Source organism: Mytilus edulis, chromosome 4, assembly GCF_963676685.1.
Source record: "Mytilus edulis chromosome 4, xbMytEdul2.2, whole genome shotgun sequence".
Lineage (NCBI taxonomy): Eukaryota > Metazoa > Mollusca > Bivalvia > Mytilida > Mytilidae > Mytilus > Mytilus edulis.
This window is the reverse complement of record NC_092347.1, coordinates 25242408-25262315: the sequence shown is the minus strand read 5'-3', so window position 1 is coordinate 25262315 and position 19908 is coordinate 25242408. Positions and strand designations below refer to the sequence as shown.

The following is a 19908-nucleotide window of genomic DNA, read 5'->3' as shown; positions in this document are numbered from 1 at the left end:
TTTATGTAAATAAGGAAGAGTATGGGTCCTAGCACTGTACCCTGTGGCACGCCTGAAGTGACTGGTATTTTTGAAGATGGGACAATCGAGCAAAAAAAAATAAAGCTGTAGGTCTCAACCAAGAAACATTGAAAGCAATAAGGAAAAAACACAGATGCTGGACAAGGTATATGGAAACAAAAAGTAGCGAAAAATATAGAGAATTCTGTAAAACCAGAAACAAGGTAAAGAAACTTACCAGAAAAGCAGTCAAGATGAAAGAGAAAGAAATTGCCAAGCAAGTAAAAAATAACCCGAAAAAATTCTGGCATTACGTAAAATCAAAAACTAAAACTAGAACTGGAATATCCGATCTCGTCATGAATACACAAGATGGTAATGATGTACTAACAACCAACGACAAAGAAAAGGCAGAAACACTTTCGAGTTTCTTTGCCAGCGTCTTTACAAAGGAGGACGATGGAGACATACCAAAACTTCAAGGACAAACCGTAAAGGAAGCCATGAATTATCTCGTAGTTAAACAGGAGAATGTTCAAAAACGCCTGAAAAACCTGAACATAAATAAATCACAAGGACCCGATAATATTCATCCTAGATTATTACATGACGTGTGTGATGCACTATCAACTCCAATAACCATAATTTTCAATACGTCGCTGAAAGAAAAAACTATACCTCAAGACTGGAAAGAAGGATGTATTTCAGCCATATTCAAGAAGGGCAACCGAAAACAGGCATCAAACTACAGGCCAGTAAGCTTAACGTGCATACTTTGCAAACTCCTAGAAACATTTGTTAGAGACCATATGGTGTCACACATGAGGCTAAATAAACTATTTAGTGATTACCAGTTCGGATTTTTATCAGGAAGGTCGACTACATTACAGCTACTCCATGTTCTTGAAAAATGGACTAAAATTCTGGATAATGGAGGTTCCATAGATACTATATACCTTGATTTCATGAAGGCATTTGATACTGTCCTCCACAAACGACTGATTGGAAAATTAAAGAGTTACGGAATATCAGAAGAGATAATATCATGGGTAACATCATTCCTTAGTGGTAGAAAACAACAAGTACGTGTCAACGGTAGCTACTCAGAATTCAAACAAGTAACAAGCGGCATCCCTCAAGGCAGTATACTGGGTCCAATATTGTTTGTCATCTACATTAATGATCTACCAGAAATGCTTGACTCAGATTGCTACATGTTTGCTGACGATACCAAAGTCTTTCGACAAATACAAACAACAGATGATAGTGATGCACTTCAAACAGACTTATCTCATCTAGAATCTTGGTCAAATACTTGGTTGCTAAGATTTCACCCAGATAAATGTAAAGTCCTAACAACAGGGAAACAACATGATAACAACCATAAATACAACCTGTGTAACACCACACTAGAACATGTTGACAAAGAAAAAGACATAGGAGTAACCATTGATAACAAACTAAATTTCGAACAACATATGAATGAAAAAATAAATAAGGCCAATAGTATTATGGGACTAATTAGAAGGACATTTACCTGCCTCAATGAGGAAATGTTCTTATTACTTTATAAAGCACTAGCAAGACCAAACCTCGAATATGCCAATGCTATATGGAGCCCATTCAAAGTTAAAGATATAACAGCACTTGAAAATGTTCAAAGGCGAGCAACAAAATTGATACCAACATTGAAAGATCTAGAGTACGAACAACGGTTGAAGAAGCTTAAGTTACCAACACTTAAATACAGACGAATGAGAGGTGATATGATAGAAGCTTACAAATTAACATCGGGAATATATGACGAAGCGTTACCTAACCTACTCACATATAACACCACTTCTGCTACTAGAGGACACAACAAAAAACTGACCATCCAAAGATGCAACAAAAACATAAGATCCAACTTCTTCACACAACAAATTGCACCAATATGGAACAGCTTACCCAGCAGCGTTGTAAATGCACCAACTATTCAGACATTTGAAAGCCGCCTAGATAAATATTGGACAAATAGTGAAATGAAATATAACTATAGAGCAAAAGCTGACACAGGAACCGGAACCGAAACAAGTCAGCAAATAACTGAAGATCTGAGCATAGTGGAGTGATCCAGCGCTCAGTTACAGACTATGTAAGAAGACTATGTAAGATAATATACACCTTATCGCTATTCCCGGCCGCAGTGACCCGAGATCCCGTGCCGCTTGAAATATTGACGTCATGCAACAATCACTTTTCTACTATGGTGTCAGATAATTTGTATTATAATGACGTCAACATTTTAATGTACCCTTGTGATGACCAATAATGACAGTCAAACAGCGATAAGATGCATAGGCCTATAGCTACGAGATAAATAAAAATCTAAAATGATGTGATATTGTTCAATCATCAATGAAAGTAAAATAGTGAAATAATAATTCGCTTTTCGCAGCAAATACGGTTCAATTTTGTCAAAAGAAGCTAAGAAACATTGATGATGAATTATTCACTTGCAAGTGAATAATTCGACCTCATTGAATCCGTTTTCATATGAACTTCTATCAAATTAACGGCTTTAACTATAACGCATGAATCGTGTGGCGTGGACAGTTATTTTTAAAAAGGAAAAGAATGTCAACTCTAAAAGTGAAACAAATAGAAATCATTTGATTGACTGATTCGATCATAAAAAAAAAACATTTTTAGACAGGTAAAAACGATGATTAACATGTTTTGAATCCATAATACTGAGGAAATTAAATAGACCTAGAAAAATCCAATAACACGATTTCGCTTACTATGATCTATCTATATTTATGTTCATATCTCTTGTTTGTCGTCTAGATTAAAAAAAAACACACGAAACGAAGCAACATATTATCGAGCCCATGTGTTGTTAGTTGTTTATTTCAGACTTTTGATTTTTTTAATAGATGTTTTACAGTGTTTTAAATCAAATATGACAATTCAAATCAAATTGGTGAACACGAATTTGACAGCTTCCCCTTTAAGTATTCGCTCAGATATCTTGGGATTTTTCAGTTAAACTACTATGTATTGCTGCTTATTCATTTTAATTAATAAATTACTTTAAATCTGATTACTGATTGGGACAGTTTAACTTGATTAAGAATTATTAATTTAGATAAGAAAATATCTGGAAAATGAAAAGCAAAGAAAAACACTTTTCTATAGCCTAATCATCTAGAAATGTGATTTCAATTTTTTTTAACTTAGATATTGCCAAACAGTTGACCCACCAAAGAACATCTGCATTGTTCCTAGACTCACCTACAAAAAAATCTTTTCCCTCGGCGCATACGTCATTCAGTGCTGACAATATAAAAAGAAACCGATGAACGTGAGAGTGAAGTTGATTTCATATTAAATAAAAACAAATCTACACTGTCCCAGGTTAGGGTGGGTTGGTCCTGCTTACATGTTTAAACGCGTTGCCGTTTGTTGCTGTGTTACATATATCTGTTTTTCGTTATTTCTTTTTTTCTTTTTCTCATTGATAAGGCCGTCAGTTTTCTCGTTTGAATTGTTTTACAGTGTCATTTCGGGGCCTTTGATGACTGACTATATGGTATGGGCTTTGCTCATTGTTGAAGGCCGTACGGTGACTCATAGTTGTAAATTTCTGTGTCATTTTGGTCTCTTGTGGAGAGTTGTCTCGTTGGCAGGCAATCATACCACATCTTCTTTTATATAATTCTGGTGTCGTTGCATGTATATCATGTGTATTCATCTTGACATTTCCGCAAAGCTTAATTTTCGTTCAGTGTATACAATGAGAAGAGCGAAGAACTGACTGAGGAATACAATGACCATCGTTTGGTTTTTTGAACATTCACGTACAGGGAAAAGCTTATCTCAGTATACACGGTTTCAGTGAACGTTTGGATTTGAAAACTTATACATCACTCGCTTGAGTAGGATAAATACTGCTAAAATACTAAAAACATGATTTTACTGAGGATAGTTATATAAATATTATTTTAACCTAAATACTAAAAAATGCCTTTTTTTAAATCATGTACAAATTATAAAAATCTTGTACTTGTAGTCAAGATATAATTATGAAAATACGTTTGTCCTGCTAAAAATGTAATCATGGCACGAAGACATCATCCTAAAATACAAAACGGACAAAGAAAATATAAGACAGTAAATATAAATCAAAACATGCATAAATATAAAACACGAAAGGCAAAAGTTTATATCATGCAACCAGAGACATAGAAATAAAACTAGTATACATGTCTCTGATGCAACCAAACAAATGATATAAATATCAGTACAACACAGCACACCAACAACAGACACCACTGAAAATCTCCAAAACTATGTTCATTTATACACAGAAAAACAATAACTAACAATACATGGTCAATGCATGCGTACTAATAAGCACAGAAACACAACGTGGTTAAACTTGTTAAACTTCCTTATTTGTCTTCTAATCAGAAAAATAATCTAATTTCGCATATGCAGCTTAATTTTCGTTCAGTGTATACAATGAGAAGAGTGAAGAACTAACTGAGGAATATAATGACAAACCTAATTTACAAATGTCGCAAAGTTGGTTTCGAAAAAGAGCAGGCTAATGCCGCTACAACTTGCAGCAGTCGCACCCGGCAAAGTGGAAAGGGATTAATTTAAGTTGCAAAACTTGTTTCCCAATCCACTATAAATAAATATGTTTGAATTATTATGTCGTAAAGTAAAAAAAGATTACAATCCAATTTTCATGATGATCACTACTTTGAAGAAGGATATAATCTGGGACGTCACATAGGCGAAATATACCAAAGGAATATTCAGACTCGCAAACCTAATTGAAACTGACATTGTTAGGCAATAAAAATCCACTAAATTCCTCTACAGGAATGATACCAGCTGACATTTACAAAATACAAATACAAACACAAATTTATACATAAATAAACCAAAAACACAAAAAAACACAATAAAAAAACAACAACATATTTTCTCAATATAAGAGATACATATTTTATATCTACATAGCGTGGAGGTGTTATTCACACCTAATTATTAATTCAAGATATTACAATAAGCTTAATACTATAAAATTCTTAGCAACATTACGTTTGCTTTAAATGAATGTTCAAATCATACATATGTCCGTATCATTACGTTCAAAATGAAAATAAACTTATCTTGTTCAGACATATTAACAAAAGATGAAACAATATCACTTAAATCACAAAAGAGTACATTTCTATTAAATTCTAACGCTTAATATTTAATAAGGAAAAATATAGAAATCTTAAGACTGAGTTATACAAAACCCACCAAACAGCGATGATCTCCGGAAGGTAAGCTGGTTCAGTTCCACATGTTGCATCATTCGCGTTCACTCAAAGGTACAACCCTAAAAAAAAAATGCCGGATATGCAAATATTCAATTAGAAAAAAATTCAAAAAATCTCTAAGTACAGGGTTGGAGACCTTAATTTAGTTTGGAACTTTAATTTTATTGACTGACCGTGTACTGACATCGTGAAAATGTAACTAGTCATGTATAATACTATTTTTGTCCCCTCAGTACATCCTCTTATGCGCTATTATAGACAAAAATCAAACATACAGAAAGACTTGCTGGAGAATAACAAGGAATTTGTTAACTCGTAATTATTACTTTAGAGAATGAAAAAATCATTGACCTCGTTTAGTTACAGTAAACTTCATTCAATCTAATGCCGAACAAGATTTTCGGGAAATTATGTACTGTGAAAGATTAATCTTTACATTCGGAGTATTTTCCCTCTGCTTACTTCTCAATCTATTACGGGTTTCAAGATATAAGACTATTATTGCAATTATCCTAATGTTCTATTTATAGCCTTGCTTGCCATGTTTGTTGATCGACAAAAAAACCTATACTAGATACCTTAAGGATTTCTTGAGGATATTTTACCGCAAGTAATTAAGTAGTTTCTCAAGATCAGATGAAAGGTTCACGAAGGTCTGACGACAACAAACTAAGTACGACGGATGCTAAGTGATGTCAACAATCGGATCCAGTGGTATTCTAGCTGGAAAAAAAATACAAAAATTCTTTAAAACGACGGAGTTAGCACAACGTCACCTCATAGTAAACATTGGTTAGTATTAGGATTCTTGTAGTAGCAGGTTATGGTGTTCGGTACCACCATTTTTTTTAAAGAAAAATGTAAGGCATGATTTGAAATTGGAGATTTTATGATGTAAAGACAAATTTAAGAAAACAAAAAGCCAATTTTACGTGCCGTCTATACAAATGTTCACATGTTTTTAAAGTATACCGAATGAGTAAAAATACTCAATTCAAAGAATGCCGGAAAGTGGCAAATGCTTTAAGCGGTTTTGTGTGCAATATGTCACTAAAATCCATGACATAGCCAAAATCACTTGTCTCTAATTAAAAATTTCTATTGATGTATATATTAAAGTATTTTTTCAGTTTCAAAAAATGTCTGTAGTCATAAACCATTTACTGTTCCTTGACTTTGAGAAAAAAAAACTTGTCTTTAATAAAAATTGAAGTATAATACTGAAAACGTACTTCCATGTACTTATCTGTTTTGTAGATTTTTGGTTCTGAGACAAATCGAAAGCCAAAAAAAGTAAACCGGAAATGAATTTAGTTTGGTCACATGACCACTATGGCTGACAGCGATGAAAACAGTCCACCCTCTTCGCCTGACCCGGGTGAAGAGTGTAGTCCACGTATTGTTACCATAACAAAGACAGAAACTGGGTTTGGCTTCAATGTCAGAGGACAGGTTAGCGAAGGTGGTGTTTTGAAATCAATAAACGGAACTTTATATGCACCACTTCAGCACGTTAGTGCCGTGCTCGACGGTGGAGCAGCTCAACAAGCTGGAATTCGAAAAGGAGACAGAATATTAGAAGTGTAAGTCTTTCTCTGTCTTTTTTTTCATACAAGTATGTGAAATTTCAATCCCCTTCAATGTCAATATGGTGAAGTGTCTTGTGTATTTTTGAGTTAATTTTGTTAACATTATTTTTTTATGTTTATAGGGGTCCTACTAAAATGCGCCCGGGAGCGCACGGGTGAAGAAAAAGCGCCCGGGGAATAGAAAAAGCGCCCGGAGAAGAAAATATAGCGCCTGTGGAACAGAAAAAGCCCCCGGGGAAAATATATAGATATTTTATTGGCATAAGACAAATTTGTTAAGTTATGAACATTGATTTTTTATTTTTATTTTAGACAAGTAATTTGCAAATTCAGATAATAGACATTTGTAATAAAGCACAAAAACAAGTATGAATATTTCAATTTTAACAATAATATATGAATACTTTTCAAAAGATTAAAATGGATCACAGTTTATGTGGAAGACTTATAAAATGTAAGACATCAAAAGACATGTATTTCAAAATTGATATCAAAATAAGAAATGTATAAGCAGGAACATATATATTAACGGGACTTGACACTACCTAATTATCGCCGATTTCCTTGTCGTGAATTTAATAATAAATGACACGATACGGAAACGGACATGGTATAAATTCGTATTCGCAGTTATGGTTGATAATTAACGGCTCTACATTTCCTATTCGAAACAGCTCAAAAACTATTGGTTTGGAAACTTGTTTTTCTTTATTCATTGAAATAGGAATATAATGAATCACTATTATAAATATACAATATAATAAAAAAGAGAAATATTGGATTAAAAACGGCAAATTATTGTTATAATCGTCTCCTTTTTTCAAAATCAAATAAATAAAAAGTTTTTTAACAAGTTTTTTTTTTATAAATTAAAAACAATCTTCTTCTAGAAAATCGTTTTATCTTGAGAAAATAGCTTTTTTGTTCTTAAATGATTTATTTTAGTTTCCATATTAAAATAGAAAGCCTTGGATAATTCTTTTAAATAAGGAAGCATAGTGAAATAATTACAAAATTACTTGTTTATACAAGTCCTCATTAAACTTAAGGTTCCAATATGAATAATTGTTTTTATTAAACTGCTTTTTAGCTGATTAAAATGTAATTTCGAATTTGATTGCGGATCAAAAGATTTGATTAACGCAATTAAAACAAATATCATCCTAATTAAAAATGATGAAAATATTATGAAAAACAACCCAAGCCGACCGAGAAAACTTGCTTTGATCATGATTCCTCAACATTCATGACAAAATACACACAAGCCCACAACATGAGAATGAAGTTTGTAAATCCAAATCATTCATTTGCTAACCATGTACGACAAAGAGAACTTCTTATCTTGGTCTGATGGTCTGCCTCTTTTCCGGTTAGGCCGATGCCTTAAGAAAGTTTATTGCTATAGCAAGCTATAGCAAACTTTCCAAAAACCCACAGAAGAAGAAAAAAGAGAACTTCTCTTCTCGGTCTGATGATATGGACTTTGATGGTTTACTAGAATGCTAAACAGAGTCTGACACTGCTGAGTTTTTCAGATGAAGAGTTTAAACCTTTAGCTGCCAAAAAGTCTAAAATTGCAATAACAACACCATGTCAGCCTAGCCAACTGAACACACCCTGTTATCAGTGTCCAGATTGTGATTCTCGACTCCTAGGAGTCGAGATTAAGAATTGAACGATGGACAGTTAGTGCGTGAATTTTTCTTGCTACCTGATTGGAAGATATTACGAGACGTGAATAATCAAAGTTTATTGATTGGTTAGGACAAACCAAACCAAGTAAATGTCCTTCAATCCCGTAGAGTATCGGATTTGTCCTCTCTATTTTAGCAATTAGATTTTACACAGGTAACCTTTATCTATAATAGTCGAATCTTCTGGAGTAAACATTTACAACAACGTTAAACGATACTTCTTCATAGCGTGTGGTAAAATTTGTTGATTGATGCACGTGGCTATTTTAGTAAAGGAATTAATCTACAAAGCGAGAGCACTTTCCATTTTCATTAGCTAAGAGTCGAATAGCCTTTTTGAAAGGCTAACGCTTGTAAGACGTAAAAGTCAATTGCTGGGTTTAGAGGTCATGTACAACAAAAAGATTGGCATTACAAGAATAAAAGGAATTTTCTTCTATTCACACCTATATTAATATGTCTTCTTTTCTCAAGTCTTTTTAGAAAAGAAGACATATTAATATATATATATATATATTGCAGTGCTTTAAAAACATAATGATACCAGATGTGGAATGATTGCACATGAGCTTACTTTCATTTTTTGATAAGATTGTGCAAGCTTTTCGCACTTTTTCTAGTTCCTAAATATAAACATAAATTTTCCGAAAAAGGTGTAGATTTTGTCGTGCTTGAAAGACAGATTAACATTTGCAATGCGAATGCTTAAGAATGTTTTTTTTTGTCAGTGCATATTTTAGTATGGAAAACCTTAAACCTCAATCATGACCAGTTCTTTGGTATATATATTTTAAGTCTTCATATCAATTGTATCCTAGTTAGATTGAATAACTATAACAAGTATTTTCCCATGTTTAACCGGCCACATTCTGTATGTATGTGCCTGTCCCAAGTCAAGAGACTGAGTTCAGTGGTTTTCGTTTGTAACATATATGTATAACATGTATAACATATTTGTTTTTCAATGATATTTTTTACATAAATAAGGCCGTTAGTTTTCTCGTTTGAATTGTTTTACATTGTCTTATCAGGGCCTTTTATAGCTGACTATGCGGTATGGGCTTTGCTCATTGTTGAAGGCCGTATGGTGACCTATAGTTGTTAATGTCTGTGTCATTTTGGTCTTTTGTGGATAGTTGTCTCATTGGCAATCAATAATTTAACTGCTATAATTCTTGCAATGATTGATTAACGTTTTCTATTTGTGACGATACCAATTAGACTTTTTATTAATAATGAAATAAATAACAAACAAACTTATATATTGATATGCTCTCTTTAATAGAGAAAGGATCGCATTGGTAGATAATATAATGTTCGATATTTTTATATGTCTCATCTTGCTCAATAAGGAAAGCTTGTGTCTGAACACTGCTTATATCACATAATACTGTCAATTCAGTGATGGCCCAAAAAACTGTATCTGTATGAACTGTATGAACTGTATACGTATCTGCAATAAAAATTATAATTTTACTAAATTGATAGAATATAAATTGGGAATGTGTCCATAGGGCACAAATTATACCCCTGCTGCAAAGCTTCAAAAATTCAAACTAAACCTAAACTATTATCATGATTATATATTTACTTTTGAACACATATACATATAATCATATTAAAGTTTAGGAAATGTGTCATTATACTTGAAAAATGAAGATTTATTTAATATTAATCATGCAAAAATAATATTTCTTGGCACCATGAAGCCATTTAGGTGCCAAGCCACTTTGACATTTTGTTTTTTTAACAATAATTTGATCATCTTTAATTTTTTTTTGATAAATTTTGTTTACAAAGTTTGTTTATATACAATAGTTCAAGTATAATACAAAAATATTTTTTGTATAAATAAGCGTCTTTTATTCAAAGAAAATAATCAGAAAAAAATAATTGTGACTTCCTGTCCTACATTGGGAAGTGCTATTTTGCAGGTTGCGGGTTGCGGGTTGCAGGTTGCAGGTTGCGGGTTGAAGTTTGCAGGTTGCAGGTCATCCATAAATATTATATGTATTTTCACAGTTCATTGGTCAGTGTTAAGTTTTTGTGTTTTGTCTGTTTTTCTTAATTTATAAGTAATAGGTCAACTACTAGGTTAGTAGAACATATAATCCTGATACAAAAACAACATGAGTACAACACTAGTACACAAATAAGAAGATGTGGTACGAGTGCCAATGAGACAACTCTCCATCCAAGACAATGAAGTTAAAGTAAGCAGTATTATTTTACAATACAGCCTTCAACACAGAACCTTCAAGTTGGCTTATTGTTGCGTCCTGATTAAAATTGGAAGTGCAATTCTTATATATATATACATGTAAATTAATATTTTGACAATACATGAAAGACAGGACCGAATACAGAAATTTTCAAATGGGAAGACATGTCATAGTAACCCTGGAGGCTCTACAGAGTATTTCAAATGTTTTCCGAAAAATTGAGATTTGTTTTGGCAGAAGGGGCAGCTCTGTTTGATGGTCTATATTCAGTGATTCAGAATTTTTTCTTGTCTTTTGCAATTATCATAGTTTCTCAACTCTCAAGTCAAACTAAAACTTTGTTTCTTTGAAACTTTTATACTGAAGGACAGCAACAAAAAATCCCAGAGATACATGTATATGTTCAGCTCACAGGACATTTTCTAAAAAAAATAATACTTCTTAGGGGCATAACTCTTTTAAATACGTCAACCTTTTTAGAACTTGTCATAGATGTTGCTGATATTAACCTATTATAACCTATTTATAGAATAGTTTTATAAAAAAAAATGCAAAAGTTGTACACGTGGGAGCGATAACAAAAGCCGGATACTCACTGAGATCGGCAAAGAAAGGACTAACAGACGCTAGGTATTTCTATTTCCCCTGCAACACGTTACTAAAAAATGCCTTTGAGTTTCATAGCGTATTTATAAAAATTTAAAAGAGCATCAAGGGAAAACAAGACTTCGAATAGGTAGACTTTTGAGGAGGACCCTTGCTACGAATGCAATAGAACTTAGCTAAAGAATCCAGAAACACTGTTAATCAAAAATATATACAATGATATACATACATATATATCTAGTTTAAAGGCAAAAAGTCTTTAATTTACCACTTAAAATTAAAACTGTGTCAAGTCTTGATGCTTAATATGTATTAGTAAGTGGTTAGAATCTACGCGTTTGTTGAAGGTTTTACCCAAATGTTTGTTAAGCTTTCTTTTTTCATACGAAAATGTGTGTATGATATTACATAAACCCATCAAGATATTGTAATTAATGTAAATTGATAGATTTCTATTTTTAGGTGTAAGATTATTTACATAAGAATGATGTGTATTGTAATTAAATACCATGCCCTAAACATTGATCATAAAATTGTTATAACAAGTGAAACAAGTAAAATTATGTAGATTACACCATTCCATGCTTATACCCTTGTGGCAACCCGCAACCTGCATTTTAGACAATTTCTCCTACATTCGCTTCGTACACCCTCATAAGCCACCTCTAAATTTTGTGAAGAAATGATGCATTTATGATCTTAAACTTTGAAAAAAATGGGACAAATAGATGTTGCAATACTTATATATTATAAATAAAAAAATAGTGTTACTGTTGTAAAATAATGACATTTTTCTGTGTGTTTGTGTGTGTGTGGGGGGGGGGGGGGACATTTATGTACTTTGACAACATCAAAATCACATATATTGCATGTCAAATTTTATATTTATTTTAGTGTTTATGTACTTTAAAAGGAGTTTTATTGTGATGGAGATTAAATAAGGTACACCTGGAATAGTATAATATAATAATATATACATGTATATGTTCCTGGGTACACAGACTGGCCAGATAAGGACCAAAAATGGCAAAATTGATGACTCGATATTTCTTTTAATATCAATAAAATGTCATTAAAACTAAGTTACACGGGATGCTAGTGTATCAAACTTGTAATCTGCAACATTTTTTTTGTAATAATTGCATTCATTTAATCACAATACGTTGGACAATGCAAGAGGGGGGATAATAAAAATGGCGTCAATGGCATTTCGGAATGAGACCGCGAATGATGACTGATTTCTTTATCAATACCAATAAAATAACATCCAAACTACATGAAACGTGAAGCTAGTGTACTAAACTTGTAAACTGTCGCTTCAAATTTGTCATGATCGCATTTTTTTCATCACAAAACGTTGGGCAATGCAATCGGATAATACACAAAAAATGGCACCAGTAGCATTTTTCAATGATCGTGAATTTGGCCAACGTAATAAAACACTTTACATAGAATAAATCACTCTCATATTAGTTACTTCATGTGAAAAAATATATCTTCTTTATGCTTAAACTTACCAACTCATTAAAGTTATTGAACGTGTGGAATTATGTGGATGATTCATTGGCAGTCACGATAGCTTTCAGTCCGACGCTTCCAGTCTCCATTAATCTCGCGAAGTCTCGTGACGTACGGGAGTGAAATAACTTTATACTGAAATGCGTACGAGATTCATTTCCCGTTAGATATACTGTTCCCAGGTATAAGACAACCCAAATTTCACAGATAAATATTAATTTAATCAAAATTAAAAGAGGTACAATGTACACATAATAAATCAGCACATGAAAAAAAGCAGTACTATACATGTACCGTAGTTAAAACAAGGGGGTAATTAAAAAACAGGTGTTTGGTTTAAATTTAAGTCTAAGCATTAAAACCCTGATAAGCATAGGCATTGAACATGTTGAAGCAGTTTTAGTTTTATAAAATGATATAATAAATCTATCTCAGCATCTGTATAAAAAAGTGTTCACCATGCAGTTGCGAAAATATTAGACCTCAGGCCACGATTATTTTTAAATAACAAAATATACATTTTGATCGAGGACAGTGTCTTTCATGATTCTTCTATATATACTCTTATTTATATTCATTTACTTACATATATACAATTTTGAAATATAAAATGTAAAAGTGCAACAACACTTTAGATGTAGCATCGTACATATCCCCATTTATATTAAAGACAAAACAAGCAATGATTAGTTATTTTTTAAGGGGAAAAAATATTGTTATAAAATATTATTCTTTTTTTCTCCCGGGCGCTAGTTTTCTTCTCCGGGCGCTAATTTTCCTTCTCCGGGCGCTAATTTTCCTTCTCCGGGCGCTTTTTCTTTTCCCTGGGCGCTCCCGGGCGCTTTTTAGTAGGACCGGTTTATAGACAGTAAAGTTGGTCCGAGACCACAATTGTCGTCCCTTGATTTTCAAATATAGTCCTTAGTGTTGACAGTGGGTTACTTGCCATTAATTTTTATGCCCCTTCCAAATTCATTTCTCCATGTTTAATGCCTCATATTGCAAGTAAGGGGGGGGGGGGGGGGGGTAATTACACTGTAAAAAAAAATTGGGTCCAGAATTTTAAAGGAAAGTAGTGATTTGGTCTAGCTAAAAAAGGGTTAAAAATTAGCACTTCGGAAGCTGTCAAAAGATTTCAAAATGCCCTGAACATAAAATTGTCTATATTTTGAGTTAGAGCCGATGAAGTTTTCTATAATTTTGATATAATTTGTTCCAAAAGTAGTACAATACACTGTAAAAGTTTCTTTGAGAAAGCGCAGGTGGGATTTTTTTAATTTTCATTTATGTTCTAAAAGAAATGCACTACAAAATAATTGTGGTCTCAGGCCAGTTAACAGTAGTCTTTAAATGATCTACATTTATTTGTGCATGATGATCTCCAGAAGATTGTTGGTGTAAAGTGAATTTTGCATGTTTGTTTGATATTCAAACATGCTTTTTGTAGACGCATAATCAGATATTCAAAAACCTTTTTGAGGTAATCAGTTACAAATTTGCTGTAAACCAATTATTCATTTGTTCTGCCTTACAAAAGCCTACAAGTCCTGCTACATTCTGTATGTGCTTGTCACTTGGCAGGAGTTGGTAATTCAATGATTGGTGTTTGTCGGGTCAGGAATAACCATTAAAAAAAAAATTGGTGGATTATACCTCAATAGGGCTCTTCACTTTTAGTTCGGCCATATTGGATAGGGGGCAGATTTTTTTGAAAGAGGTGGAAATAGTATGAAAGTATGGGAAATCTTATTTGTGTTTCCAAGCAACTGCTCTGTTTTAATGATGTTTTCCCGTATTTTTCACACCATTTTTACCTCCATTATGAAAATCTGCCCCCTATCAAATATGGCCGAACTAACCGAGAAGACCCCTATTGATGTATAGATATTCGTTACCTGTCAATAACAATAAACGACCAAAAAATTGTAAAATTTCTATATAATATTCAACAAACTTAATGTAATTTAGTTTGATTTAAACAAAAATTGAAGTCTTGGGGTTCATTGATATGCTGAATCTAAACATGTATTTAGATTTTTGATTATGGGCCCAGTTTTCAAGTTGGTCCAAATTGGGGTACAAAATTAACTTTGTTTGATTTCAACAAAAATTGAATTTATGGAGTTTTTCAATATGCTAAATCTAACCATGTATTTTGATTTTTGGGCCCTAAACAAATTGGTCCTCATTGAGGTCAAAAGGGTCCAAAATTAAACTTCGTTTGATTTCATCAAAAATTGAATAATTGGGATTCTTTGCTATGCCGAATCTAACTGTGTTTTCAGATATTAAATTTTTAGTCCTGTTTTTTCTGAGGAAAATTCTTTAATTTGTCCACATTTAGAAGAAGTTTACTTATTTTTAATTGCTTGCTTCCAGGAAGCAATTCGCCGACATATTTTCCGTATGCATAGTGACCTGAGCGTAACCCTCCTCGTAAAAATCCGGTGATCGCAATACGCATGAATCTGTCATTAAAATAAACAATTATCTGATTGTACATGTTAAGCACGTTCTCAATACCCATGCTTTTTGTTATTTATTTACTATAAGGTGACAATCGGTAAATTTCGGCTTCAAAACACGGCATTCAATGAGCAGCCATATTTGTTAAATCATAACAGACAGAGAGAAAAAAAATTGACGATTATACGATATATTTGCGTAAATAATGATAAAATCGTGCACAGAGGACTTAGTTTGTGATATATACATGCATTGGTTCAAGAATTGGAAAAACATTATTTTTCACCACTCACTCGTTTCATATGACTTTAAGGTCAAAAGGGTCAAAAATTTAACTTTGTTTGGTTTAAAAAAAAAATTGAACTCCTGGCATTGTTTGATATGCTGAATCTAGTTTTTTTTTTAAATTGAATTCTTGGTGTTGTTTGATATGCTGAATCTAGATTTTTGATTATGGGCCCAGTTTTTAAGTTGGTCCAACTTGGTGTCCTTAATTTTACTTTGTTTGATTTCAACCAAAATTGAATGCATATGTATTGGGCTCTTTAATATGCTAAATCTAACCATGTATGTAGATTTTTGATTTTTGAGCCCTGTTATCAAATTGGTCCACATTGAGGTCAAAAGGGTCCAAAATTAAACTTTATTTGATATTATAAAAAATTGAATACTTGGGATTCTTTTAATATGCTGAATCAATACATGTATTTAGATTTTGGATATTGGACCATAATAGGAAATTTAAATGTTTAAAGTTCATTAGACCACATTCATTCTGTTTCAGAAACTTAGGCTGTGTCAAATGTTAAATCACAATCCAAATTCAGAGCTGTATCAAGCTTGAATTTTGTTTCCATAGTGGCCCCAATTGTTCAGATTTCCACCTCTGTGGTCGTATTAAGCTGAGCCCTGTGGAGCATTTTATTATATTTTTATCAAACTATATATACCATTCTCTAAAGTGCATATGGATTAACCCCCCTTCCCCCATTATTTAGGGATTTGAAATAGTTAAAATGCAGTTAATTATTTAAAGATGCAATAACTTAACCCAAAATGTTATACCATTCTTTCCCTGTGTCCTGACTGACCATAGGCTTGACTGTCATCAATATGTAATATACAATGTATATATCCTAATTTATTTTATTACAGAAATGGTGTAAGTGTGGAGGGTTCTACACATAAACAAGTAGTAGACTTGATAAAATCAGGTGGTGATAAGCTGACACTTACTGGTAGGTACACAACTACACATAGGCCGTGTTCACACCAAATGCCATGTACAGTAAACATGTTTACAATTAGTTTAATGTAATGTACACTGGTTTTACATAAAATTTGTTCACATCTATATATATATACACCTGGTTTAGTTAACTGGGCATAAGATTTGTTCACACTTATAAACTATATGTCATTTAAATGCTCATTAAAAAGAATCGAATTAATATTTCTTGGACAACTTTTCTAGCAGTTATAAAAGCCATTTTGATGAATTTTAGTATTTTAAAGATACTTTAAAGATGTCTTGATTACTAGGGGCGGATCCATGCATTTTTAAAAGGGGGTTCCAAACTCAGCATTAAAAGGGGGAGTGTTTCAACCATATGTCTCAATTCAAATGCATTGATTGTCCAAAAAAGGGGGGTTCCAACCGTCGGACCCCCTCTGGATCGGCCACTGATGATGCCAAAATAAACAAACATAGGCTGCAGCAGTGTGCTTACAGATGAAGAACAATGATTGAAATGTTTAGGATGTTTTCGTAATGCATTTATGAGTAAATCGTTGATTGAGTAAAGATCAGAGGCAAATATTTCTGTGAAGGTACAGTCGATTCGGGAAGACATTTTTAAATGAATTATGTGTTTGGCAATGATGAAGCTTTTAGTCTGGAAAGCGAGTAAGGGAACTTCAAAGGGAAGTGGTTTTTCCTAAAAAAATATTCTAATTCTAAAATTGATGAAAAAAAATATTCTGTACAATGATGGAAAAGAGTATATTCTGAATCCAGATTTTTCCAAAACCTTATAGTGTTAAATTTTGAACAAAATAATTTGATTGAAAGCGTTGAAAAACAAAAAAAAATGTTTGTGCTATGCGCGAAAAAAATATTCTGACTCAAACAAAAAGCTTTAAGTTGAATACCCTTATAAAGCCAGGGATCTCCATGACCTGTTTAATGATGGGGCCCTGCCATCTTTCAAATATCTTGCACCATCGTCAAATGACCCACGCCATCGTTAAATTGTCTTCCGCCATCATTCAAAACTGTTATGGAAAAGCTTTTTGGTATAACAAAGCAATATAACGAGTTAAGACAAATTATTCGTTTAAAAAACTATATTAATAATTATTATAAATATCAGTTTTATTCAAAACACGTTTCTTCTTTAAATATATATCATGGTAGAATTCATGTTCTAAATACCTTGTGTTGTGTACACTTACCAACACAAGTTCTACATTGACTATCGACTGCATGTAGACAAAACACGATTTAAACTACATGTAAACATTGAGTTTTACCAATTAGAACGTAATTGTGTGTAGTTTACACGTGAATTACACTAACACAACACCAAGTTTAGGTCAATGGGAACACGGCCTAAGTCTTGTTCATGTACACATGCTTTAGTAATGATGAACTTTTCTATTTGTTACTTTTGGAGTTTTTTCTCCTGATAGCTCTGTTCACTTTTAAAATGTCATAAAAAAATAAGTCAATATTTTTTTAAAGGAGTTGTGATCAAAATTGGTCAAATAAATTTTGAAAGGATAAGCCTAGCAATTTATCAGTTTTTCTTTTAAACATTACTCGAACTGCATTAATCTCAAATTCAAAATTTTTCAAAAAGTTCATGATGATTTTATGAAGTTTGGACTATTGCACTGAAATTGTATTTGTGATTGACAAATTGAATAACTTATATTACGGTACATGTATCTGTGTTTTGCTAATCACCTAAATATTATTTAGTTCTTGTGTCAACAGTTTTTATATGACCGCACACATTTTTTCAGTCATATATTGGTATCACGCTATCGTTGTCGTCCGAGTTGTCTGAAGACAGTTGGTTTCCTGACAATAACTTTAGTATAAGTAAATAGAAATCTATGAAATTTATTCACAAGGTTTATAACTTCAAAAGGAAGGTTGGGATTGATTTTGGGGGATATGGTCTAAACAGTTTAGGAATAAGGGGTCCAAAAAAGGCACAAATAAGCATTTTAATAGATTCCAGACAACAACCTGTGTTTAGAAAAGGATGGTTATTATAAGATTGACTTTGGGGGGGTTATGACACAAAACCATTTAGTAATTGGGGACTAAAAGGGGGAAAAACAAGGGTTTCCTGGTTAATGGACAATTAAGACAAATTTAAAGCAGTGTAAAATTAAAAGAGGGACGAAAGATACCAGAGAGACAGTCAAACTCATAAATCGAAAATAAACTGACAACACCATGGCTAAAAATGAAAAAGACAAACAGACAAACAATAGTTTACATAACACAACATAGAAAACTAAAGAATAAGCAACCCAAACCCCACCAAAAACTGGGAGTGATCTCAGGTGCTCCGGAAGGGTATTTAAAGCAGACTCTGCTCCACATGTGACACCCATCATGTTGCTCATGTTATAACAAATCCGGTAAATAGTCTTATTCGATAGGTCACATTCATGAAAGGGAAGGGGATTGTAGTTATGACGTATGGAACATATCCGATATCATCTGTGAAACAGTTATCCCATAACGGTCAACCAACTCGTGATGGTGTCCGTAAAATTTACAAAGGGATGATTTCAACTTCACCATTTGGAACTCTTGATTTAATAGCTTCAACCCTCTATCAAAAAAATCATGATAGGAAATACAAGCACAGGAATATTGTATCAATTGGGAGATATATACCCCGTATACAGGTGCTGCTGGAATGTTGCTACTTAGAACATGTAGAAATGGAAAGTTCACAATTGGAAAGCTGAAATCATCTCTTTTGTAGTAAAGTTTTGTTTTCAACCGACCCTCATTGTCAATTTCTAGATGTAAGTCAAGATATGAGGCTGACTTAACTGTATCTGTTGTATCCTTTATCGCTAGTTCGATTGGATAGATGAATTCAACATAGTCACCAAATTTTGAATTATTTAGTGAGAGAACATCATCTATATACATTATATAGCGGAAAGTAAAGTTAAAGGATATTGCTAACTTCTTATCTTTCTTCCTAAGAAGTTCCTGTATGAACTCAGCCTTATAATAATAAAGAAACAAGTCGGCAAGAAGAGGGGCACAATTGGTTCCCATTGGAATGCTGACAGTCTGTTGAAAAACACGCCCCCCGAATGTAAAAAATATGTTGTCAATCAAGAAATCAAGCATCTTCATAATGTCAGATTCAGAGAATTTTTTGTTTAAATCAGAGTTTGTAAGGGAGGTAATCTAATCACATTTAAAGAACAATGTATTTAAGTGGGTAAT

At 32.8% G+C, this 19908-nt stretch overlaps 1 protein-coding gene across 2 annotated transcripts in view; it reads left to right on the top strand.

Annotated features, from left to right (window-relative positions):
- The first annotated feature begins 6623 nt into the window (after nt 1-6623).
- Nucleotides 6624-19908, top strand: part of LOC139521775 (sorting nexin-27-like) — a 58814-nt gene continuing 45529 nt past the window's right edge. The window contains exons 1-2 of one of the 2 annotated variants that reach the window (XM_071315380.1): nt 6624-6907; nt 16575-16657. In XM_071315380.1, coding sequence (XP_071171481.1) covers nt 6648-6907; nt 16575-16657 — 343 coding nt within the window. In that variant the 5' untranslated portion in view covers nt 6624-6647. The remainder of the gene's footprint in view (nt 6908-16574; nt 16658-19908) is intronic. The other variant, XM_071315381.1, reaches the window with a different exon arrangement.